Raw genomic sequence first — 25,486 nt, forward strand, 5'->3', positions numbered from 1 at the left:
CACAGGTTCCCAGAGGTGGTGACAGTTGGGCTGAATCTTAAAAGGTAAGTGGGTTTTCCAGCCGGGCACAGTGGCTCACACCTTTAATCCCAGCAGTTTAGGAGGCCGAGGCAGGCGGATCACAAAGTCAGGAGATTGAGACCAACCTGGCCAACATGGTGAAACCCCATCTCTACTAAAACACACACACAAAATTAGCTGCGCATGGTGGTATGTGCCTGTAATCCCAGCTACTTGGGAGGCTGAGGCAGGGGAATCTCTTGAACCCGGGAGGCAAAGGTTGCAGTGAGCTGAGATCATGCCACTGTACTCCAGCCTGGCGACAGAGCGAGACTCCGTTTCAAAAAAAAAGATCTAAGTGGGTTTTCCTAAGGTGAGTCAAGGCATTTCCCACAGAAGCAGAATGAGCAAAACTTGAGAGCCACAGACCAGCACGGCGGGTAATTCAGTGTCTGCATCATCAGTGGCACATGCCTACAGCCTTGTTGAAATTGCGTCTGGAGAAGCACGTGATCCAGACTCTCCCTGATTTACAAGGCTCTTCATCATTGGGTCTCTACTTAACTCTCTGATTTCATCTCTTGTCTTATCTATAATTTAGTCTGATATCATGTATTAATTATATACACTGCACACTGATACACAGCATTTATTTGAAAGACAAACCTCTTGGATGTGACTGGAGACAAGACCAGCAGCTCGAGACACATTCAATCCAAGGTATAAAATGGGGGAAAATCAGCTCCATCATGGTCTGAATTGAGGATGAGGCAGTAGAGCAGAGAATAGCAGATGCCCAGGTGGCAGCAACTTCACTCTTTTCCTGTGGACTTGTGGGGTCTCCCCACCTCCACTGCATTGGGACATGTCGTGTGCCGTCTCTGTATCCTCTGGCGTCAGCAGAGAATAGTCATGGGCAGATGGAGCCATGGATTAGTTCTTCTTTCCAGTCTTCCTTTAATTTATCTGCATAAGATTGGAGAGATTGCATTTGATCTTCTATACTGGGGCCAGGGAGCAGGGTGGATCTAGACCATGCAGCTTTTCCCCACTGTCACCAGTTTGTGAGTGGGGATTGGCTGCCATTGTCCTCTCCAGCCTCTGTGTTCCTGGGACACTGCTGACTGGAAGCTGCTCCTCTTCTAAGGGGGGCCGACACAGAAGGCGCGACCCAGAGCACATGGCACCTTCCTCTCCTCCTGCACCAGTCCAGTCTCCTTGCCCTCTGTGTTGTCATCACACTGAAGCAAACCATTCAACTCACCAGCCTCTCTCTGGACTCCAGTCTCATTGATTCCTCTCCCTGAAACTCTTCCTCAGTCTCCTTTTAGCCCCTCATATCCTCAGCCGAGGCCTTTGCTGACTGACTCCTCAGCTAGGCTAAATCCCCATCCTGCGCTACCATGACAGCCTATGGCAGATGCTATTTTCTGCAGGTGGCCACAGCCCTATCTCCCATCCCACACGCTCCTCTCGTAACATGACCTTGTCACTTCTTCCACTGCGTGGTCAGGGGTATGTCTCTTTTCCTTGAGCCTATGCACATCTTCGTGATTGCCCTGACGAATAAATAAAGTAGGTCAGAAGCGACGCTATGAGGTTGCCAGGCTGCACTATAAAAATGCCATGCCCTTCTGCTGTGTTGTGGAATGCTTGCCCCTAGAAGTAAGCTGCCGGACTGTGATGAAGCCAAACCAGCCCAAATGGGGAGAATGCAAGGAGGGGCCATGTGGACAGGTTCCAGCCCACAGGTCAGTCGAAGTCCTGGCTGCCAGCCAGTATCAGCTCCTGGTTTTGTGAATGAAGATGCCTCTAAATGATTCCAATCAGCTACATGTGTAGCTGAGGCCCCACATGTCGTGGACCAGAGACGAGCCAGGCCTGTTGGAATCACAGAATCCCTGATAATGATTGTTTTATACCACTATGTTTTAGATGGATTTCTTGTGCAATTAGTAACTGAAACAGACTTTACTTCTTTATACTCATTAAGGAATGAGACTGGTTTGTTTTTGTTTTTTTGTTTTTGTTTTTGTCTTTTTTTTTTTGAGTCAGGGTTTTGCTCTTCTTGCCCAGGCTGGAGTGCCATGTTGTGATCTCGGCTCACCACAACTTCTGCCTCCCGGGTTCAAGCGATTCTCCTGCCTTAGCCTCCCGAGTAGCTGGGATTACAGGCATGAGCCACCACACCCGGCTAATTTTGTATTTTTAGTAGAGATGGGGTTTCTTCATGTTGGTTAGGCTGGTCTCGAACTCCTGACCTCAGGTGATCTGCCTGCCTCAGCCTCCCAAAGTGCTGGGATTATAGGTGTGAGTCACTAACACCTGGCCTCTGTCTCTTTTTTTTTTTTTTAACTTTTTGTAGAGATAGGGTCTCGCTGTATTGCTGAGGATGGTCTTGTACTCCTGGCCTCAAGCGATTCTCCCACCTCAGCCTCCCAAAGTGCTGGGAGCACAGGCGTGAGCCACCATGCCTTGCCTGACACTGTCTTTAGTGTTTATTAGTGTTTCCTGTGTTGCACAAAGTAGGTGGTGGTAGTAGGTGCACCATCAATAGTGAGTTTATGAGTAGAAGGTGTGTGTTTCTCCTTCTCATGTGAGTGTCACACAGTTGGTGCCTATGTTACTGGAAGCACACACCTGTTTCTGCTTCCATAGTTGTCTCTGGCCTGCAGTTCTGTGCTTCCCAGCTTGATCCATTCCTCTCCAGCAATCTCCTCTCCCTCCCCACGCTGACCCACCTATTGGTGAGAGATGCAACTCACTGTTTCTGCCACATTTTTTACTTACAGGTGGTACCTGTAAAAAAGAGGGTGAAGAAATGAGAGGCTAGGGGTTCCAAACACAAACTTGACCAGTTTTACAATTTTGTTAGCAACAATCTTGAGAGAATCAATACAAACTTTAGGTAGCTTGGTACTTTGCCCTTCAGGACAGTTCTTCCCTGGCAATGTTAGATTGTTGGGGTTAACCATTACTGTGCCATTACAGATGAGCTTCGGCTGCCCTCTAGTGGCAGTAGCCCAAGGAACTCCCACCATGCTACACCCTGCAGCAACCTGGATCTCAGGAACAAAGATCATTCTAGCACTGGGACCAGCTTTGCGTCATGAGTATGTCATCAGTGCCTACCATATTACCTGGCATCTATTTGGAACTAATAACTAACCAATATTGATTAACAAACTAGCCAACATGCACTGCTTTTTGTCTTTGAGACGAGTCTCACTCACCTAGGCTGGAGTACAGTGGCACAATCTCGGCTCCTCCTCCACCTCCCACCTCCCAGGTTCAAGCGATTCTTCTGCCTCATCCTCCCTAGTAGCTGGGATTACAGGTGTGCACCACTACACCCGGCTAAATTTTTTGTATTTTTAGTAGAGACGGTGTGCCCAGCCTTTTTGTTCGTTTTTTGAGACAGAGTCTCACTCTGTTGCCTAGGCTGGAGTGCAGTGGCGTGATCCAGGGCCACTGCAACCTCCACCTCCTGAGTTCAAGAGATTCTCCTGCCTGAGCCTCCCAAGTAGCTGGGATTATAGGTGCCCACCACCATGCCAGGCTAATTTTTGTATTTTTAGTAGAGTAATTTAGTAATTTTTGTATTTTTAGTCTCAAACTCCTGAGCTCAGGTGAGCCACCCACCTTGGCCTCCCAAAGTGCTGGGATTACAAGCGTGAGCCACCGTGCCCGGGCCTTTGCCCATTTTTTGATGGGGTTGTTTTTTCCTTGTAAATTTGTTTAAGTTCCTTGTTTCTGGATCTACAAGAATCTACAAGATTCTGGATCTGGCCAGGCACGGTGGCTCACACCTGTACTCCCAGCACTTTGGGAGGCTGAGGCGGGCAGGTCACAAGGTCAGATCGAGACCATCCTGGCTAACACGGTGAAACCCCATCTCTACTAAAAATACAAAAAAATCAGCCAGGCGTGGTGGCGGGCGCCTGTAGTCCAAGCTACTCAGGAGGCTGAGGCAGGAGAATGGCGTGAACCCGGGAGGCGGAGCTTGCAGTGAGCCGAGATCATGCCCCTGCACTCCAGCCTGGGCGACACAGCAAGACTCCATCTCAAAAAAAAAAAAAGAAAAAAAAGATTCTGGATCTGACCTTTGTCAGATGGGTAGATTGCAAAAATTTTTTCCCATTCTGTAGGCTGCCTGTTCACTCTGATGCTAGTTTCTTTTGCCATACAGAAGCTCTTTAGTTTAATTAGATCCCATTTGTCAATTTTGGCTTTTGTTGCAATTGCTTTTGGTGTTTTAGTCATGAAGTCTTTGCCCATGCCTGTGTCCTGAATGGTATTGCCTAGGTTTTCTTCTGGGATTTTTGTGGTTTTGGATTTTACATTTAAGTCTTTAATCCATCTTGAGTTAATTTTTTTAAGGTGTAAGGAAGGAGTCCAGTTTCAGTTTTCTGCATATGACTAGCCAGTCTTCCCATCACCATTAAATAGAGAATCCTTTCACCATTGCTTGTCTTTGTCAGGTTTGTCATAGATGTGTTATTTCTGAGGTCTCTGTTATGTTCCATTTGTCTATATATCTGTTTTGGTACCAGTACCATGCTGTTTTAGTTACTGTAGCCTTGTAGTATAGTTTGAAGTCAGGTAGCATGATGCCTCCAGCTTTGTTCTTTTTGCTTAGTATTGTCTTAGCTATACAGGCTCATTTTTGGTTCCATATGAAATTTAAAGTAGTTTTTCTAATTCTGCGAAGAAAGTCAGTGGTAGCTTGTTGGAAATAGCATTGACTCTGTAAATTACTTTGGGTACTATAGCCATTTTCACAATATTGATTCTTCCTATCCATGAGCATGGAATGTGTTTCCATTTGTTTGTGTACTCTCTTACTTCCTTGAGCAGTGGTTTGCAGTTCTCCTTGAAGAGGTCCTTCATGATTTATGAGAGTTTTTGAAAAGTCTTTTTCTGCTAAGTCCAATGTCTGGGCTTCCTAAGGGCTGATTTCCATCAATTTATTTTGTGACTTTGAATATATTCCTTTGTCTTGGCATGATTTGTGCCTGTCATTGAAACATGGACATTTGAATATTGTAAGGTAGTAACTCTGGCATTTAGATGATTCTTCTCATTGCATTTGCTTGTGTTTGTGAGTGTGTGTGTTTTTAGTCATACATACGTTTATGTAGTAGTACATACGTTTAGTGACTTCCGAACTATTTTTGCAAAAATTTATCATTTTCATGTGTGGTTACTCAAGTCTCTGATTCTTTTAGCTTGTGTTCAGCTCACATTTTGATACAGATTTCCTTGAATACTAGGAGCTAAAAATGGAAGAAAACACCTCTCCCAGTCTTTGAAGCTTGCCTTTGCACCACAGCTTTTCACTGTAACCTCTGCCTCCCCGGTTCAAGCAATTCTCCTGCCTCAGCCTCCCAAGTAGCCGGGATTACAGGCGTGCGCCACCACACTTGGCTAATTTTTTATTTTAATAGAGACAGGGTTTCACCATGTTGGTCAGTCTGGTCTCGAACTCCTGACCTCAGGTGATCCACCCGCCTTGGCCTCCCAAAGTGCTGGGATTACAGGCATGAGCCACCACACCCAGCCCTTTTTTTTTTTTTTTTTTTTTAATGTTTCTGTTGGGTGATGGGAGCTTGGAGCTCTCTACTCTGCCCTTTTGCTGATATAACTCCTCAATTATATTTTAAAGAGATTTAAATAAGAAGGAAAAACAGGCACATATCTTTACCCATATAGTTACCATTTTCAATGCCTGTGATTCCTTTGTGTAGATCCAGACTTCCATCTGGTATTTTTCTTCTGCCTGAAGGACATCCCTTAACATTTCTTATAGTGTTTGTTGGTGATGAATTCTTTCAGCTTTTTATTTGTTTGAGACAGAGTCTTGCTCTGTCACCCAGGCTGGAGTGCAGTGACACAATTATGACCCACTGGAACCTCGACTTCCCAGGCTCAAGCAAACCTCCCAGCTCAGCCTCCCGAGTAACTGAGACTCCAGGCATGTGCCACTATGCTAGGCTAATTTTTGCATTTTTTTTTAGAGCCAGGGTCTCACCATGTTGCCCAGGCTGGTCTCGAACTCTGGGGCTCGAGCGATCTGCCCGCCTCAGCCTCTCAAAGTGTCTTCCAGCTTTTATGTGTCTGAAATATCTTTATTTCACTTTGTTAAAAATATATTTTCATCAGGTATAAAATTCTAGATTTTCAGTTTTTTCCTTCAGCACTTTAAAGATCAAGTTGCACTGCTGTCTTCTCACTCGCAGTATTTCTGACAATAAATTTGATATCATTCTTATCTTTGTTCCTATGTAAATAACATGTCCTTTTGTCCCAGCTGCCTTCAGGATTTGATCTATATCATTGGTTTTGTGCAATTTGATTGTGTGACTTGTTACAGTTTTCTTTGTATTTCTTGTACTTGACGTTGAACTTCAGGTCTATGGGTTTATATTTTTCATTATGTTTGGAAAATTTTGACCATTATTTCTTCTAATATTTTTCCATGTCTCAACTTTGTAAACATAACGGATATAGTTAAAATTAATGTTAATGTCTTTTTCTGCTTATTTTAATATGTGTCAGTTTGGGGTTAGTTTGGATCAAAATAAGGATTGATTGGTTGTTCTTATTATGGGCTGTGTTTTCTTGCTTATTTATATGCCTAGTAATAGGATGTCAGGATGCCAGACTGGAAATTTTAACTTGTTGAGTAATGGTCTTTTTTTTTTTTTTTTTTTTTTTTGAGTTGGAATCTCACTCTGTCGCCCAGGCTGAAGTGCAGTGGCACAATCTTGGCTCACCGCAAGCTCCACCTCCCGGGTTCACTCCATTCTCCTGCCTCAGCCTGCCAAGTAGCTGGGACTACAGGTGCCCGCCACCGCGCCCAACTAATTTTTTGTATTTTTAGTAGAGATGGGGTTTCACCGTGTTAGCCAGGATGGTCTCGATCTCCAAACCTTATGATCCGCCCGCCTCAGCCTCCCAAAGTGCTGGGATTACAGGCGTGAGCCACCGCGCCCAGCCAATTTTTAATCGTATGTACATTTTCTTGAGCTTTGTTTTGGGATGTATTTAAGATCACTGGAAAGTTGGATCCTTTCAGGTCTTGTTTTTATGATTCATTAGGTGGGTCCAGAGCGATGCTCAATCTAAGACTGATTCTTTCCCATTCCTGGGGTGCTTAAGTACTCCACGCACAGCCCTATAAATTGTGAGTTTTTCTAGTCTGACTTGTGGCGACCCCCATCTCTATAAAAAAATAAAGAGGCTGGGCACAGTGGCTCATGCGTGTAATCCCAGCACTTTGAGAGGCCGAGGCGGGAAGATCACCTGAGGTCAGCAGTTTTGGCCAACATGGTGAAACCCAGTCTCTACTAAAAATACAAAAAAGTAGTTGGGTGTGGTGGTGGATGCCTGTAATCCCAGCTACTCTGCTGAGGCTGAGGCAGGAGAATCGCTTGAACCTGGGAGGCGGAGGTTGCAGTGAGCCAAGATAGCGCCACTGCACTCCAACCTGGGCAACGAGAGTGACACACCATCTCAAAAAATAAAAATCAGTAAATAAATAAATAAATAAATGACTACCTCATCCAGAAATGCCTTTACAGACACACTCATAAATAAATGTTTAACCAAGTATCTGTGCACACCATGGTCCCTTCAAGTTGACATATGAAATTACCCATCACTCCAGCCTTCAGCCATGGGTTTGTGTCATGCATAGATTTCTAGAACTCCTCTTTGCATAGTGCCCTCCTTTCTTTTTTCTGCCCCATTTCTCTGCCATTTCAGCTGTCTCAGCCTGATATCTGTCTCCTCAGCCCAGTAGGATCTCCCTACTCTGCTCAGACTCCAGCTCTCTGCACTGCAGTTGGGAAATTATCCCCAGGCAGAGAAACCAGATGACTTTGGGGCTCATCCCACAGGTTTCCTTTCTCCTAGGGATCAGTCTTTTGCTTCCTGTTGTCCTCTGCCTGAAAGTAGTTGCCAAGTTGTACTATTTTATATATCCACAACAGCATGAGATAAACCAAAGTCTGGATCAGCAGACTACTAGATTTTTTTTTAACAGCTTTATTAATCAATACATTTTGTCCATGTCTACAGCTGTTCATGGTGGGAGGACTAACCTATAGCTGGAAGGATTAATTTTCAGCTGCTTTATAGTATTTTATTATATGAATTATATCAGTTTGCCCATCCTTGTATTGATAAACATTACCCATGAAGTGTGTTCAAATTGTCTGTGATATAAATAATGCTTCAGGCCGGGCGCGGTGGCTCAAGCCTGTAATCCCAGCACTTTGGGAGGCCGAGACGGGCGGATCACAAGGTCAGGAGATCAAGACCATCCTGGCTAACATGGTGAAACCCCGTCTCTACTAAAAAATACAAAAAACTAGCTGGGCGAGTTGGCGGGTGCCTATAGTCCCAGCTACTTGGGAGGCTGAGGCAGGAGAATGGCGTAAACCCGGGAGGCGGAGCTTGCAGTGAGCTGAGATCTGGCCACTGCACTCCAGCCTGGGTGACAGAGCGAGACTCCATCTCAAAAATAAAATAAAAATAAAAAAAAATAAATAATGCTTCAGTGACTACCCAGAAGGGGATTGCAGGTTTATAGGATACATACTTCTTCACCCTTATTTTTTACTAGATATTGCCAATTGCTTTCCAAATTGTACTGTTTCATATATCCACAAGGGCATGAGTTCTGTTTGATCCACATCCATGCCAATACTTGATCTTGTTCAATTAATTTTTCTAGTGTGTAAATGAGTGCAAAATCCATTATTTTAGTTTTTCCTAGATTACTAGTGTACACATATGCACATATATATTATTAGGTATTTGTGTTTCCCATTCCATAGCTTTTTTATATCAATTGTCCTTTTTAAAAATTGGGTCATCTTTTTGTTATTGATTCTTTGGAGTTCTTTATAAATTCTACTTACTAATCATCTTTTGATTGTATGTATTAGAGTTGTTTTTCCCAGTCTTGACTTGTCTTTTAGATGCATATCTTGCCTTTTCTCATATAGAACTGTTAACTTTTTTGGAGGGGACAGAGTCTCACTCAGTTGCCCAGGCTGGAGTGCAGTGGTGCAATCTTGGCTCACTGCAACCTCTGCCTTCTGGGTTCAAGCGATTCTCTTGGTACTACAGGCACGTGGCACCACACCAGGCAATTTTTTTTTTTTTTTTTTTTTTATCAGAGACTGGGTTCTACCATGTTGCCTAGGCTGGTGTTGAACTCCTGAGCTCCAAGCAATCCGCCCGCCTCGGCCTACAAATGTGCTAGATTATGTGTAAGCCACCATGCCAGGCCTAGAAGTGCTAACTTTTAATGTAGTCATATTTATCTATATTTTCCTAAATGATTTGTGCCCTTTGTGTATTCATCTCTTGACCTCTAAACACAGGAGTGCCCCAAGGGCTCAGGCTACGGACCTCTCTATTTACATTAATTCTCAATAATCTTGCTTGGTTTCAGGACATCTGTAGCCTGATGGCTTTTCTGTGTAGCTTCTCCACTTAACTCCAGCCATATACAATAATTTAAAGATCCCCTACTGACCTAGATACTATGTTTCTTCTTCCCCTATTACCCAAGTTTCTTGAGTAGGGAGTCTGCAGTCACTGCCTCCATTTCTTCACCTTCCAGTCACTGTTCAACCCAGGGCAGCTTGGTTTTTGTCCTACTAGTCTACTGATACTGAGATTTTTTTCTTAAGCAACACAGCTCCCCCGCTTCACCTGCCCCACCCCTTTTTTTTCCAAATTAAGTCTATGTGAAATCGCAGTATATTAAATAGAAGCAGAATTGCTTTGGGACTGGGTTGGGGAGGATCTAGAACCCAGACTGCACTTTCTTCTCATCTCTCTGAGTTGCCCCAAAGGCATCTATACCTTTCCAATTTTTCTAACCCCCCAAACACCCTAATCTCCAGCAATAATGAACAATTTCATCTCTGGACTTCTGCACAATGCTCCTTCATCTGCCTTGAACCTGCCAGACCTCTCAGCTCCAGGAGCACTTCCCTGCCTACCTTCCCCTTTATCATAACTTTAATTTTTTTTTTTTTTTTTTTTTTTTTGAGACTGAGTCTTGCTCTGTCGCCCAGGCTGAAGTGTGCAGTGGCGCGATATCGGCTCACTGCAACCTCCACCTCCCGGGTTCAAGCAATTCTCCTGTCTCAGCCTCCCGAGTAGCTGGGATTACAGGCACAGGGACTACTGGGACTTCACCACCGTGCCCGGCGAATTTTTGTATTTTTAGTAGAGACGGAGTTTCACCATATTGGTCAGGCTGGTCTCAAACTCCTGACCTCAGATGATCCGCCCACCTCGGCCTTCCAAAGTGCTGGGATTACAGGCATGAGCCACTGCGCCCGGCCCACAATCTAATTTTAGCATAGGTATTGAATTGCAATCTTTTACTTACACATCTTCCTTACTAAATAGCTTCTAAAGATCAGAGATCCTATATTTTCCCCCCTAAACTCTTTAATGTATATAAACAATGGAGTGAATAAATCAATGAATGAATGGCTGAGGAAACTGAACTACACCAAAGTCTATTGGCAGACTACCAGACTTTTTAAACAGCTTTAAGATATAATTCACATACCATGCAAATCATAGGGTGGTGCAACCGCCACCACAATCTAATTTTTTTTTTTTTTTTTTGAGACGGAGTCTTGCTCTGTCGCCCAGGCTGGAGTGCAGTGGCCGGATCTCGGCTCACTGCAAGCTCCGCCTCCCGGGTCCACGCCATTCTCCTGCCTCACCCTCCCGAGTAGCTGGGACTACAGGCGCCCGCCACCACGCCCGGCTAATTTTTTCTATTTTTTAGTACAGACGGGGTTTCACCGTGTTAGCCAGGATGGTCTCGATCTCCTGACCTCGTGATCCACCCGCCTCGGCCTCCCAAAGTGCTGGGATTACAGGCGTGAGCCACCGCGCCCCGCCCACAATCTAATTTTAAACTATGTTTATGCTGCTACGAAAAAGCCTATAACCATGAGCAGTCACTTTCTATTCTCCACCCCCAAACCCACTCCCTAGCCCTAGGCAACCACTAATCTTTCTCAGACCGATAACTTTAGTATAGGTATAAATCGATCACAGAGCCTCAAAATCCACCCAATATCTGGGCCATGATGTGAAATTTGGTAAGTAATCGTCCCACATTATCAACTTGTAACGCAGAAATGGCGGGAGGAAAAAAAAACTCGCAGTCCCCAGTAGCGTTTGTGAAAAGTACCTGATAACAGGCTGTGGTGGAGGGGAGTTCAGCCCCCAGAAAAGATCACGGATTAGGAATTACATAAGCATAGGTCTCAGGCCCTTTTATTTTGGACGCGATCCTTCCACGGGATCGCCTCCGGATGGGTGTCGCGCTGGGAGCCACACGGGAAACCTCAAGAGTCAGAAACAGGCGTTGAAGGCAGGCGGCATTTTCCAAACCAGTTGGGTCTCCGGCGCTGCCTGGCGGTAGCGTCTCCCGGAGTCGCGCGCGCATGACGTAGAGGGCGCGCGATGACGCGACGCGCGGCGCGGTGCACGCTGGGATATTTAAGTCTCCTCCGCGGCGCGGAGCCGCGATGTCTCCGGCGGCTGCGGCGGCTGGAGCAGGCGAGCGGCGGCGGTCCATAGCGAGTGTCAGGGACGGCCGGGGCCGGGGCCGCGGCGGGCAAGCCGGGGCCGCGCTCCTCGGCCTGTCGCTAGTCGGCCTCCTACTGTACCTCGTGCCGGCTGCGGCTGCGCTGGCCTGGCTGGCCGTGGGGGCTACCGCGGCCTGGTGGGGACTGAGCCGCGAGCCCCGAGGTTCGCGCCCCTTGTCCTCCTTCGTTCGGAACGCGCGACATCGGCGAACACTGTTCGCTTCGCCTCCGGCCAAGTCGACAGCCAACGGAAACCTCCTAGAGCCGCGGACCCTGCTCGAAGGACCTGACCCTGCCGAACTGCTACTCATGGGCAGTTACCTGGGCAAGCCCGGGCCGCCGCAGCCCGCCCCCGCTCCGGAGGGCCAGGACCTGCGGGATAGGCCTGGCCGCCGCCCACTCGCCCACCCGGCGCCGCGCTCCCCGCAGCCGCATCGCGTTCACCACGTTTACCCCTCTCTCCCCACTCCTCTTCTCCGACCCTCCGGGAGGCCTTCCCCACGGTAAGATGCGCTGATTTTCCCAGAGCATCCTGTGGTTCGGCTGGCTTGAAATCGAGGACTTGACTTTTAAATCCGATTTGCTTTTTCATCTAGTCCAAAGGGGATTGTGTGTGGTTTTGCCCTCCTTAACACCTTGGTGTGTGCCAGCCGTCTCCTGGCCTCGTCTAACTCTTGGAATGAGATGTGTTGCCAAAACGATTCCCTTCTTTTCAGTTTTAAAAACTTCCCGAATTTTAGTGCAGTCTAGATGTAGTCTACATTTAGATTTTTCCCTCTCAAATTGTTGAAATCCATTGTTGAGACAGCTGTTAAGCAGCTGTCACTCTCTGCCCTTAGATGGAGTAGGGGGAAGTTGCCATAAAAACACCGTGTTCTGTGTTGCTTTGGAAGACACTTAAGTTCTTTGGAAAATGTCTGAACTGGTGGATTTTTAGCCGTTTAAATTTTTGACATTCTTTTATGCTTTGGTTCCATGATTTGTCTCACATTTTCTGCAGGGATTGTGGGACTTTACCAAATCGGTTTGTAATAACACCTCGAAGACGCTATCCGATCCATCAGGCCCAATATTCCTGTCTGGGGGTACTTCCCACAGTGTGTTGGAATGGTTATCACAAGAAGGCTGTGCTGTCCCCTCGCAACTCCAGGATGGTGTGTAGCCCAGTTACTGTGAGAATCGCCCCTCCCGACAGAAGATTTTCGCGTTCTGCGATGTGAGTATTATCGTTGGAAGAATACTCTCCCTTTTCGTGTCCACTTTATTCTTCTCCAGTTGTTCCTATGACAACATGACTACAACGCAAAAAAGAAAAGACAAAGCTGCTTATTTGAATAAGAAATACCAAATTCGAGTAATTTTGTTTTTCGCTTTTTGCCCTTGATGGAAAAGTAGCTTTACTTGCTAAGGGGAACTGCTGTGAGTGTATAAATTATACTTTGATCTGTTGGTTAGCTTCTGATTTCCCGTTTCTGAAATCTGTGCTATATGGCGTGAGAATTAAAATATCTTACGGCTAGAATCTTGTCTTTCATTATAGACCAGAGCAGGTAATCAGCTCAACACTGTCCTCACCATCAAGTAATGCCCCAGACCCATGTGCAAAGGAGACTGTACTGAGTGCCCTCAAAGAGAAGAAGAAGAAAAGGACAGTGGAGGAAGAAGACCAAATATTCCTTGATGGCCAGGAAAATAAAAGAAGGTAACAGACTCAGGAGAGTAGTAAGCGGGTTTCCTGGTTGGACTCCTATGGGATGAGATGTAGACATTCCCATAAAGATACAGAGGCCACCTCCATTTTGTGAGCCTTTGTAGGCCCCCTTCTTTGGCTTTCATGGAAGAACCTAGTAACAAGCGTTTTAATGCTGTTCATTTCAAGGCACAGGTTAGATCGATGTTACAATTTACCTTTTCCGTGAGTAGTAGAGATAAGCTGACAGCTATTAGCCATGTTAGTTCGCCTCATGCTTTTGTAGAAATGTTAAAGTTTATTTTCAAGATAAAAGGCTCTAAGTCTTCCCATTGGAATTTTATGGTGTTCAGTTATTTGGGTAACCACCAGTTCCAGTGTCTTAATTTTGCTGAAGGAAATGCTTGTGAAAGAAAAATGAAAACTAGAGTTTGGTAGATTTAACAGTAATGAGATTAAAACAAATTTCCTGGTGGGGCAAGGAGGCTCACGCCTGTAATCCCAGCACTTTGAGAGGTCGAGGCAGGTGGATCAGCTGAGGTCAGGAGTTCGAGACCAGCCTGGCCAACATGGTGAAACCCCGTCTCTACTAAAAATACAAAAATTAGCGGGACGTGGTGGCGGGCGCCTGTAGTCCCAGCCACTCGGGAGGCTGAGACAGGAGAATTGCTTGAACCAAGGAGGCGGAGGTTGCAGTGAGCCGAGACTATGCCGCTGCACTCCAGCCGGGGTGACAGAGTGAGACTCCAAAAAAAAAGAAAAAAAAATTCCTTTCGTGGTTTATAGAATAACCTAATGAAAATGGGATAAATAGTTTTCTAAGTATAGAAAGAAAGGAAGTTGAAGTGGCTGAGCATTTATTGAGCACCCACTGTGTATGAAACCCTACTCCAAATGATATGGATAGAGCAGTAGACAAGACAAATCTCTGCTCTCATGGGACTCTTGAGGGAAACACCATTTTATAAGGCTGGGTGTGATAGTACACACCTGTACTCCTGACTCTTTGAGAGGCCAAGATGGGAGGATCGCTGGAGCCCAGGAGCTCAAGACCAGTCAGGGCAACATAGTGAAACCTTGCCTCTACAAAAAATTAAGAAATTAGCCAGGTGTGGTGGTGCATACCTATAGTCCCAGCTACTCTGGAGGCTGAGGCAAGAGAATTGCTTGAACCCAGGAGGCAGAGGTTTGTCGCACTGAGCCAGATTGTGCTGTTGCACTCCAGCCTAGGCAACAAGAGTGAAACTCTGTCTGGGGGAAAAAAAAAAATTTACCTTTCAGAAACTTAGGGATTTTAAACAACCGTTTACTGGTCTGGCGTGGGCTCTGTGCTCCATAGAAGTAGTATAAGGTCCCAGAAATGTGAGAATACACTTTAAAGGGACAAAAAAAAGTCATGTCATTTCATTGAGACTTTTTTGATTTGTCACAGGCGCCATGATAGCAGTGGCAGTGGACATTCAGCATTTGAGCCCCTGGTGGCCAATGGAGTCCCCGCTTCTTTTGTGCCTAAGTACGTACGAGTCTGTCTGGATGAAATACCACTGTTTGGAAAAAAGGCATGATCAGAGCTGTTGCCCTATGGATTTTCCTGTTTGTTTTTTGCATTGCTTAATTAGTTCAGGTTTACATCTTTGAAATTAGGAACACTTTGAGTAACTTTCCACAATTAACTGCCTTCTGTCTAATTCCTTTTAATGTTCTTGCATTAATATGGATGAAATATGCTGAGACTAAGAGGTTTTATAAATATATTTAATAACCAAGCACATAGAAGGATTGCGAAGTTTGTGCAGTGGATAAAACAGTATGAAATTAAATGTTAAATTTCTACATATCAGTTTAAAAACAAATTGGAGGAAGAATTGGATGGAAAGGAAAGTGGCTCAAAAGTATGTGCGGAAAGACTTAGGATAACTTAGATGCCTCATCTGAGTCAGCAGTGTGATGTGGCCACCAGGAAAACTAATGTGCTCCTGGTCTGTGCTCTTAGAAGAAAGACTAGAATGAGGCAGGTAGGTGGTATTCCTGCCTTCCGTAGTTCTGCTCACTGTCCGTGGAGCACTGTGGTCAGATCAGTGTACTGCACTGCAAGGGAGGATGTACACAAACGGAAATTCATTCCCAGTGAAGCAACGAAAATGTTAAGGAGATTTTCAACAGCCCAAAGTGGGGGTGGTGGATGATGGGGTTTTGGAGTTATGGAAGTGTTAGCCCAGAGCAGAAAAATCTCAGGGGGAATAAGGAAATAAGTGACGGAAGGATAATGGGCCCTAAAAACCAAAGGACTGTCCCTTGAAAGAAGCAAAATAACTTGCTCTGTTTGACTTCAAATAGGATCCGTGGGTGAAAGTTAGAGGAAATACATCATAATCCACTGTGAGAGTAAACTGGTTCATGGTTGACGTGGGTCACTCTAGGAGAGAGTTGTCTATATTGTAACAGGTTGGATATCTGTCCTACAGGAAAGATGCATAGGAGATTTCTGTTTCAGTTGGAGGTTTAGAAAAATGATGGGTTCCTCTTAATTCTGATTTTTTTAAACAGCTTTGTTGAGGTATAATTGACATACAATAAACTACTTGTTTAAAGCATGTGACATTTTGACACGCATTCACCTGTGGAACCATCCCACCAGTAAGATAATGAACATCCATCACCTCCAAAAGTTCCCACATGCCTGTAATCCCTCACTTCAATTCCACCCCTGTCCCCAGGCATCCACTGATCTGCTTTCTGTCACTGTAGATAGGTATGCATTTTCCAGAATATTCTATACATGGAATCATACATTTAAGTTTTAAATATTTGGCTTTTGTTACTGACTTTGTCAGATAGATTTGGCCAGATTGTTAACAGTAAAAAGCATTATTCTCTTCTCTTCATGTTTATTAAGAAATATGTTATGACCGTGGATGAAACCATAAAAGAATGTTGCCTTCAATAAAGCATCTGTCTTCTTCCCTTTTATCAGGCCTGGGTCTCTGAAGAGAGGCCTCAATTCTCAGAGCTCAGATGACCACTTGAATAAGAGATCCCGAAGCTCTTCTATGAGCTCCTTGACAAGCGCTTACACAAGTGGCATCCCTAGCTCCAGCCGCAATGCCATTACCAGTTCCTACAGCTCCACTCGAGGCATCTCACAGGTACAAGTACAGCTCTTGTAATGTGGGGGACATGAATTCCCAGCATTCCCGATGTGGTAGCTTAGCCCTGTCATCCCAGCACTTTGGAAGGCCAAAGCGGGAGGATTGCTTGAGCCCAGGAGTTCAAAACCAGCCTGGGCAATATAGTGTGAGACCTTGTCTGTACAAAGTAATTTTTAAAGAAATTTTTTTAAATAAAGTAATTGATTAACAAAGGTTTGCTAATCACCTTCTATCTGTCAGACGTTAGAATTGTCTCTAAGCTAATAGAAAATACAGATAAAGGCGGGGCGCGGTGGCTCACGCCTATAATCCCAGCACTTTGGGAGGCCGAGGCAGGCGGATCACAAGGTCAGGAGATAGAGATCATCCTGGCTTACATGGTGAAACCCCGTCTCTACTAAAAGTACAAAAAATTAGCTGGGCGCGGTGGGAGGCGCCTGTAGTCCCAGCTACTCGGGAAGCTGAGGCAGGAGAATGGCATGAACCCGGGAGGTGGAGTTTGCAGTGAGGCGAGATCGCGCCACTGCCCTCCAGCCTGGGTGACAAAGCGAGACTCCGTCTCAAAAAAAAAAAAAAAATACAGATCATTGAGTGATCAATATAGGCCAGTGGAATGGAGTAGAAAGCCTGGAATGTAAAGCAGTGCATGTGTGCGAGCTGATTCAAGACAGAGCTATGATGTAGATAAATGGACGGAAGGTGATTCGAAAGATACACTGAGTCCAGGTTGTATTGGGTCATAAAAGAGATTTATCCTGTAGGCATTTAGAATTGAGTGCAGGGTTTTTAAACAAGTGGTCATGATTTTTTGGAAAAGGGATTATCGCACAGTATAGGGAACAGAGCAGGCTTTGCTGCTGCACAGACTTAGGTTCTAATCTTGCCTCTGAGGCTGGGTGGGGTGGCTCGTGCCTGTAATCCCATAACTTTGGGAGGTCAAGGTGGGAGAACCTCTTGAGCCCAGGAGTTCAAGACTAGCCTGTGCAACAGAGCAAGACTGTGTCTCAAAGAAAAGGAAAAAAAAAATGCTTGGCTCTGACATCTAGTAGCTATAAGGTCTGGGGCAGACAAATCACATAACATCTCTTTTTCTTATCTCTGAAGTGCTGTTGCAATGATTGAGGGTAATATTTAAAAAGCACCTATTACAGTGGTTGTTAATAAGTGGGTACCCAGTATGCAGCAGCCAGACAAAAAGATGTAAAGCATGTACGGAGAAATGTTTTTGAGAGGAGGAAAATTTTGAGACGAGTTCATCAGCCCAGAAGGCTCTGACAGTCATATAAATGAACATTAATAACTGTAATATCATTATCCCTCTTAAATTATTAGCCTTAATATTATGTAATATCTAGTTATTATTTTTGATATGCAAACTTTTCCAGCTTTGGCCTGTGGAAGCCAAACTGGCTCCTGTGTCCTTCATTTTGACCCCAGCCATCTTTGACAGATAGCTTCATTGCTTTTTGCCCACCTTCCCAAAGTCCTTTTTTAGCCTATGCTGAAGTTGGCTGTTTCTTCAAAAAGTTTTGGTTTCTTCCATGTAGAACTGTAGAGACTACAGTCTTAAGGTTTAGGAGAGAGAAGATAGATCCTCTAGAAAGAGGAATGTAAAGAATTAACTCATAATATTCCAAATTCAAATTTATGGCAGGATTTTCTATGTAATTTGTTTTATATTTTTATGTATTACACTGAAAATGTCGGTTTATAGTTACTTTGATCCTAGTACACGCAATTTTTTTTTTTTTTTTTTTGAGACGGAGTCTTATTCTGTCACCCAGGTTGGAGTGCAGTGGTACAATCTTGGCTCACTGCAATCTCCGCTTCCTGAGTTCAAGCGATTCTCCTGCCTCTGCCTCCCAAGTAGCTGAGACTACAGGCACCGTCACCATGCCCGGATAATTTTTGTATTTTTAGTAGAGATGATGTTTCACCATGTTGGCCAGGCTGGTCTCGAACTCGTGACCTCAGGTGATCCACCTGCCTCAGCCTCCCAAAGTGCTGAGATTACAAGTGTGAGCCACCACGCCTGGCCCATGCAATTTCCAAATAACGGTATCAGTGTCATTATCAACACTGTCATTATTAAGACTACCGTAGTCAGTTTAAGAATTGTTTGTGATTCATTTTGTCTTTATATCCCTCTGTGAATCCTAGGGACATGGAATCAATATATCGTGTTTTAAAGTAATGTTAATTGTCCTTTGGTACACCAACTTTATATACAGTAAGGTTCATTTGTTCAGTATGTTTGAAAGTTACAGGGATTTCTATGTTTTCCTTTTTGAAATAGTTCTGTTTTAAATTATGTAAAATACTTGTTTCAAAAAAACATACACTAAAACAAGATAAACTCAAAAATTCAATTTCCATCCCTTTCCACTCTGCATTTTTACTTCCTCTCCATTTTTATTATTTTTTCATTATCCTTCGTTGTTCTTTTTTAAACGATACGCATATCAGTGTATCTGAAAACCGCCGCTTTCTAACATTTAAGGTAGTAGACAGTATATACATACTTGAGCCTTGCTTTTTCACATAATATACAGTTGAGGTCATTCCATAGCAGTGCACAGAAACTCATCTTTTGTCTTACAACTAGATAGGCACTCTAGTCCTTTGTTGACAAAGGTTGGGTTGTTTCAGTCTTCTGCTATCACAGATAATGCTGCAAGGAATACATTTGTTCATATGTCATTTCACCTTTAGCAATTTTGCCTCTGGAAAATTCCTAGAAGTCAGATTCCCAAGTTTAAGGTTAAATGCGCATGTAAATTTGCTGGATATTGGTAAATCCCCCTACAGAGCATGTACCACTTAGCATTCCCCTCAGTGTTGTATGAGAAGGGACTGTTTCTCCATGGCCTCACCAGCAGATTTGGTTATTGTAGCTCTGGGCTTTTACCAATTTGACAGGTAAAAAATAGTATCTAGGACAGGTGTGGAGGTTCATGCCTGTAATCCCAGCACTTTGAGAGGCCGAGGAAGGCAGATCACCTGAGGTCAGGAGTTCGAGACCATCCTGGCCAACATGGCAAAACGGCCCTACAAAAAATATAAAATTACAGCATGGTGGGCGCATGCCTGGAATCACAACTACTCAGAACGCTGAGGAAGGAGAATATCAGGAACCTAGGAGGCAGAGGTTGCAGAGAAGTGGCACTGCACTTTTGCAGCCTGGCGGCTAGGAGTGAGACTCTGTCTCAAAAAAAAAAAAAAGGTGTAGCCGAAAGGTGGCTCTTGCTACACTCCAAAATCCAGCACTTGGGAGGCCGAGGCAGGTGGGATCACCTGAAATCAGGAGTTTGAGACTAGCCTGGACTAATATGGCAAAACCCCATCGCCACTAAAAATACAAAAATTTAGCTTGTATGCAGTGGTGTGTCCTGTAATCTCAGCTACTTGGAAGTCTGAAGCAGGAGAACCACTTGACCCCGGAAGGTGGAGGTCAAGTGAGCCGAGCTTGTGCCACTGCCCTCCAGCCTGGATGACAGAGTGAGACTCCATCTCAAAAAAAGTATCTAATTTTTGTCCCTTATGAGTAGTTTGATCATCTGTTCGTATATTGAATGATTATTTTCAGTTCTGTTTCCATGAATCTTAGTTCATATCCTTTACCCATTTTTCTGAAGGGCTAACAGTCAAATCTCACATTCGACAGTTTTTCCTATAGTAGAGAAACCTATTCCAAAGGAAGCAAAGTTTTGAACGTAAAGTAGAAACCATAGAAGTGCAGTGCTAGAAGAAACAGGCTCCTCACGCTTTGCTGGTAGGAGGGTCAGTTGGTACAGCTCTCTAGAGGGTTGTGTGGCAGGAATTGTCCAGATAAGAGATACACACACCCTTTGATCAAGCAGCTTTACCTTTAGGAATTTATCCTACACACATACTGGGAAATGGATACAAGGATTTAATGTAACATTGTTTTAATAACAGCAGCTTGGAAACAATGTACATGTTATCTTTTCAGGGAGCTGGTTGAATAACTTACAGTGTTTCTGTAAGTTGAAATATACTATGTAACTATGAAAAAGAGTAAGGCAACTGAATAAGTACTCATGAGAATGATCTCAAAAAGAAATTACATAAAAACAAGGCTCAGAACTGTATAGTATCCTCTATTATTCGGGCTTTTAAAAATCTTTTAATATGCATAAGATAATTCTTACAGGATATATTAGAAACTGGTAATCGTTACTGAGATAAAAAGGAAATTTACTTTTTACTGTACTTTTTTTTTTTGAGATGGAGTCTCATACTGTCGCCCAGGCTGGAGTGCAGTGGTGTGATCTCAGTTCACTGCAACCTCTGCCTCCTAGGTTCAAGCAATTCCCCTGCCTCAGCCTCCCAAGTAGTTGGGATTACAGGCTCCTGCCACCAAGCCCAGCTAATTTTTTGTATTTTTAGTAGAGACAGGGTTTCACCATGTTGGCCATGCTGGTCTCGAACTCCTGACCTCGTGATTCCGCCTGCCTTGGCCTCCCAAAGTGCAGGGATTACAGATGTGAGCCACTGCGCCTGGCCTACTGTACATTCTTATTGTTGGAATCTGTAATGTGCAAGTATTACCTTTCCTGGTTTTGGCTTTTTTAAGTAAAAAAGTAAAATTCCTCTCCCAACAATCTGAGTCTCCATCCAGTAGGTACCCATTGTTAACATTCTTACTGTGTGCAAACACAGATAATACCCAGAATTTTTTGACTGTTCTACATAACAGAGTCATAGCGTATTTGCTTTTTAAAAAGCATCTTCTTTTCTCTTTTATCCATTACATCTTGCATAGCATTTTGTGTCGTGTAATTTGCCTCACTCTTTAGATGGCCTTTTTTACTAGAGTATAATACACAGAAAAACACAAATTGTAACCACCACCCAGGTCAAGTAATAAAACATTTTCATCACCCAGAAACCTCCCTCCTGCCCACTCCCCATCACTGCTCCTTCTTTCCTTCCTGTTAGCACCTTTTATAGTGTACCCTGTTTTTGAATTTTATATGAATGCAAATAAAGCGTGCATTCTTTGGTGTTTGACTTAACATTTTACTTGTGAGATTTGTCCATATTCTTGCACGTACTGGTGGGTAATTCATTGTCATTGATATATACTGTTCCACACTATGCATATAACCACAGTTAATTTATCCATTCTGCCATTGGACATTTGGGTTTCCAGTTTGGGATTATTATACATAAATACTGCTATAAACAATTGTCTAAGTCTTTTAGTACAATAAAGTATGTGTACATTCAGTTTCAGTAGATACTGCTAACCATTGTTTTTTTGTGTGTGTTTTTTGTTTTGTTTTGTTTTGTTTTGAGATGGAGTCTTGCTCTGTCACCCAGGTTGGAGTACAGTGGTGCAATCTCAGCTCACTGCAACCTCCACCTTCTGGGTTCAAGTGATTCTCCTGCCTCAGCTTCCCTAGTAGCTGGGACTACAGGCACATGCCACCACACCCAGCAAAGTTTTGTATTTTTAGTTAGAGACAAGGTTTCACCATATTGGTCAGTCTGTTCTTGAACTCCTAACCTCAGGTGATCCACCCGCCTCAGCCTCCCAAAGTGCTGAAATTACAGGCATGAGCCACCATGCCCAGCCATTTCTTTCTTTCTTTCTTTTCTTTTTTTTTTTTTTTTTTTTTTTTTGAGTTTCACTCTGTCACCCAGGCTGGAGTGCAGTGGCACCATATTGGCACTCACTGCAACATCTGCCTCTTGGGTTCAAGTGATTCTCATGCCTCAGCCTCCCAAGTAACTGAGATTACAGGTGTGCGCCACCACGCCCAGCTACATTTTTAAATTTTTAATTTTTTTTTTTTTTTTTGAGACGGAGTCTCGCTCTGTCACCCAGGCTGGAGTGCAGTGGCCAGATCTCAGCTCACTGCAAGCTCCGCCTCCCGGGTTCATGCCATCCGCCCGTCTCGGCCTCCCAAAGTGCTGGGATTACAGGCTTGAGCCACCGCGCCCGGCCCATTTTTAAATTTTTAATAGAGATGGGGTTTTATCATGTTGGTCAGGCTGGTCTCAAACTCCTGGCCTTAAGTGATCTGCCTGCCTTAGCCTCCCGAAATGCTGGGATTACAGGCGTGAGCCACTGTGCCCAGCCTCTAAGCAATGTATTAAAGGGAGTGTTTCGGTTTATTTTTATTTTATTTTATTTTATTTTATTTTATTTTATTTTATTTTATTTTATTTTATTTTTGAGATGGAGTTTCACTCTTGTTGCCCAGGCTGGAGTGCAATGGCACGATTTCGGCTCATGGCAACCTCCACCTCCTGGGTTCAAGTGATTCTCCTGCCTTCAGCCTCGTGAGTAGCTGGGATTATAGGCATGCGCCACCACGCCCAGCTAATTTTGTATTTTTAGTGGAGATGGGGTTTCTCCATGTTGGTCAGTCTGGTCTCAAGCTCCCAGCCTCAGGTGATCCACCCGCCTTGGCCTCCCAAAGTGCTGGGATTACAGGCGTGAGCCACCACGCCCAGCCCAGTTTATATTCTTACCAGCCGTATGTGAGATTTTTATGTTTTTCCACATCCTCATCAATACTTGGTATTGCCAGTCTCTTTAGCCATTCTGGTAAGTGTGAAGTAATATTTCATTGTGGTTTTAATTTGCATTTCCCTGATTGCTAATGTAGAAGTACCAACTGTTTGTTAGCTATTTGTATAGCCTCTTTTGTGAGATGCCTGTTCAAACTGCTTGGCTCTTTTCTGTTGTCTTTTAGAGATTTGAATACACTCTTTATATTCTAGATATAAGCTCTCTGTCATGTATGCGTTGCAACCAAAAAGTGTCCTGCTCTTGCCATTCTGCTTCCTTGTGGTTAGCATATTTTGTGTAGTATTCAGGAAATCTTTGCCTACCTAACCTAAGGTCATGATAATTTTCTCCTATGCTCTCTTCTAAAAGCTTTATTATTTTATTATTACTTTTATATGTAAATCCATAATACACCTGAACTTCATTTTTGTGTATGGTGTGAGGTTGGGATCAAAATTAGGTTTTTTTGTTTTGGTTTGTTTTGTTTTGTTTTGTTTTTAAACTGTAGAAATACCCATTTCTCTCAGCAACATTTATTGAAAGGACCATCCTTATTTCTCTGCAGCACCGTCTTTGTCTAATCTAAGTGTCTGTATATATGTGGGTCCATTTCTAGACTCTTGTTTTGTTCCATTGGTCTATTTTTTTAGCTCCCCTTGTGCCAGTCTTTGTTTTACCCCTACCCTTATATTTTGAGTCTTGATAGAGTCAATCATCCCCCTTTCTCGTTTCTCTTCAGGACTGTCTTGTATCTTGGCCTTTTGCTTTTTCATACAATTTTCAGATCAACTTGTCAATTTTCACACACACAAAAAAAAGAGTTCTGAGATACTGATTGGGATTGCCTTTCATCTACTTATGACTTTGAATGGAATTAACATTGTTGTAATACTGACCTTGTTTACTTCTAATCTATGAACATGAATGTCGTTCTTGCTCTGTGGCCCAGGCCGGAGTGCAGTGGCATGATCATAGCTCACTACTGCCTCGAGCTCCCAGGCTCAAGCCATCCTCCTGCCTCAGCCTCTTGAGTAGCTGGGAGCACAGGCATGCATCACCACACCTAGCTAATTTTTAAAAACTTACAGTAGAGACACGGTTGCACTATGTTGCCTAGGCTGGTCTCAAACTCCTGAGCTCAAGCAATCTTCCCACCTTTGCCTCCCTGAGTGCTGGGATTGTAGGCGTGAGCCACCATGTCCCTCCTTCTTCATTTATTTACATCATCTCTAATTCTCTGTAGAGGTTTTACTTCTCTTTTATTAGATTTATTTCTAGGTATCTGGTTTTTGTTTTGTTTTTTGAGATGGAGTCTCACTCTGTCTCCCAGGCTGGAGTGCAGTGGCACAATCTCGGCTCACTGCAGCCTCCACCTCCTGGGTTCAAGTTATTCTCGTGCCTCAGCCTGCCAAGTAGCTGAGATTATAGGCACGCATCACCACACCTGGCTATTTTTTGTAGTTTTAATAGAGACAGGGTTTCCCCTTGTTGGCCAGGCCAGTCTCAAACTCCTGACCTCAAGTGATCCTCCTGCCTTGACCTCCCAGAGTGTTGGAATTACAGGTGTGAGCCACGGCGCCTGGCCCTAGGTATATGGTTTTGACGCTGTTATAAATAGTGCCTTCAAAATGTGATTGACTGTGCTGATGTGTAGAAATACAACTGATTTTGTATTCAGAAAGTTTGCTAAATCTGTATGTTCTTTAGGATTTTAGTATATACACTTATGTGTATGATAATGAGTTTTTCTCTTCCTCTGCAATCTTATTCTGTTTATGTCTTACTGCACTTGGCTAGGACTTGATAAGTTGAATAGACATGATAATAAACATCCTTGTCTTGTTATATCTGAAATGAGTGTGTATGTACAGTCAATGAAGTAGAGGAGTAATACTTTTTTCCCCTAATTGTTAAACTAGTTGTCCAGTCATCTTCCAATCCTAGCTAATCATTACAGTCTCCTTTGGCATTTTTTTTTTTTTTTTTTCTTGGTAGAGATTAGACCTCACTATGTTACCTAGGCTGGTCTCAAAACTCTTGGGCTCAAGTGACCCTCTCACCTTGGCCTCCCAAAGTGTTGGCATTATAGGCGTGCACCACCATACCTGGCTAATTTTTGTATTTCTAGTAGAGATAAGGTTTCACCATGTTGCCACGCTGGTCTCGAACTCCTGACCTCAGGTGATCCTCCTGCCTCAGCCTCCCGAAGTGCTGGGATTACAGGTGTGAGCCACGTCATCCAGCCCCTTTGGCATTTCTGACCCTTGCTCACTCAGTGATGTGTATCCCTCAGTGTCTGGAGCACATTGTGAAGAAAAATGCAACGTTTATGTTTTTGTTTGTTTTAATTTTATTGCTTTAACTACAGATATGGTCTTTCTATGTTGCTCAGGCTGGTCTGAAACCCCTGGGCTCAAGCAGTTCTCCTGCCTCAGTCTCCCAGAGTACTAGGATTACAGGCGTG

The 25,486-nt window shown here is 44.0% G+C and overlaps 1 protein-coding gene and 1 long non-coding RNA gene across 4 annotated transcripts in view; one reads left to right on the forward strand and one right to left on the reverse strand.

Annotated features, from left to right (window-relative positions):
* Positions 1 to 25,486, forward strand: part of LOC101007877 (nuclear envelope pore membrane protein POM 121C) — a 52,117-nt gene that overhangs the window by 14,658 nt on the left and 11,973 nt on the right. Inside the window, exons 1-5 of one of the 3 annotated variants that reach the window (XM_031664899.1) lie at positions 10,869 to 12,142; positions 12,640 to 12,855; positions 13,180 to 13,341; positions 14,762 to 14,842; positions 16,304 to 16,475. In XM_031664899.1, the coding sequence (XP_031520759.1) occupies positions 11,580 to 12,142; positions 12,640 to 12,855; positions 13,180 to 13,341; positions 14,762 to 14,842; positions 16,304 to 16,475 (1,194 nt within the window). In that variant the 5' untranslated portion in view covers positions 10,869 to 11,579. Of the gene's footprint in view, positions 1 to 10,868; positions 12,143 to 12,639; positions 12,856 to 13,179; positions 13,342 to 14,761; positions 14,843 to 16,303; positions 16,476 to 25,486 lie in introns of those variants that run through there. The other 2 variants (XM_003895864.5, XM_009202828.4) reach the window with 2 other exon arrangements.
* LOC103882759 lies at positions 636 to 11,346 on the reverse strand. Its single transcript, XR_644698.3, has 3 exons — positions 11,240 to 11,346; positions 2,641 to 2,799; positions 636 to 966 (listed from the first exon to the last, which is right to left on the reverse strand). It is a non-coding gene; the product is annotated as an uncharacterized LOC103882759 (long non-coding RNA).

Source organism: Papio anubis, chromosome 4 (genome assembly GCF_008728515.1).
Source record: "Papio anubis isolate 15944 chromosome 4, Panubis1.0, whole genome shotgun sequence".
NCBI classification, from domain to species: domain Eukaryota; kingdom Metazoa; phylum Chordata; class Mammalia; order Primates; family Cercopithecidae; genus Papio; species Papio anubis.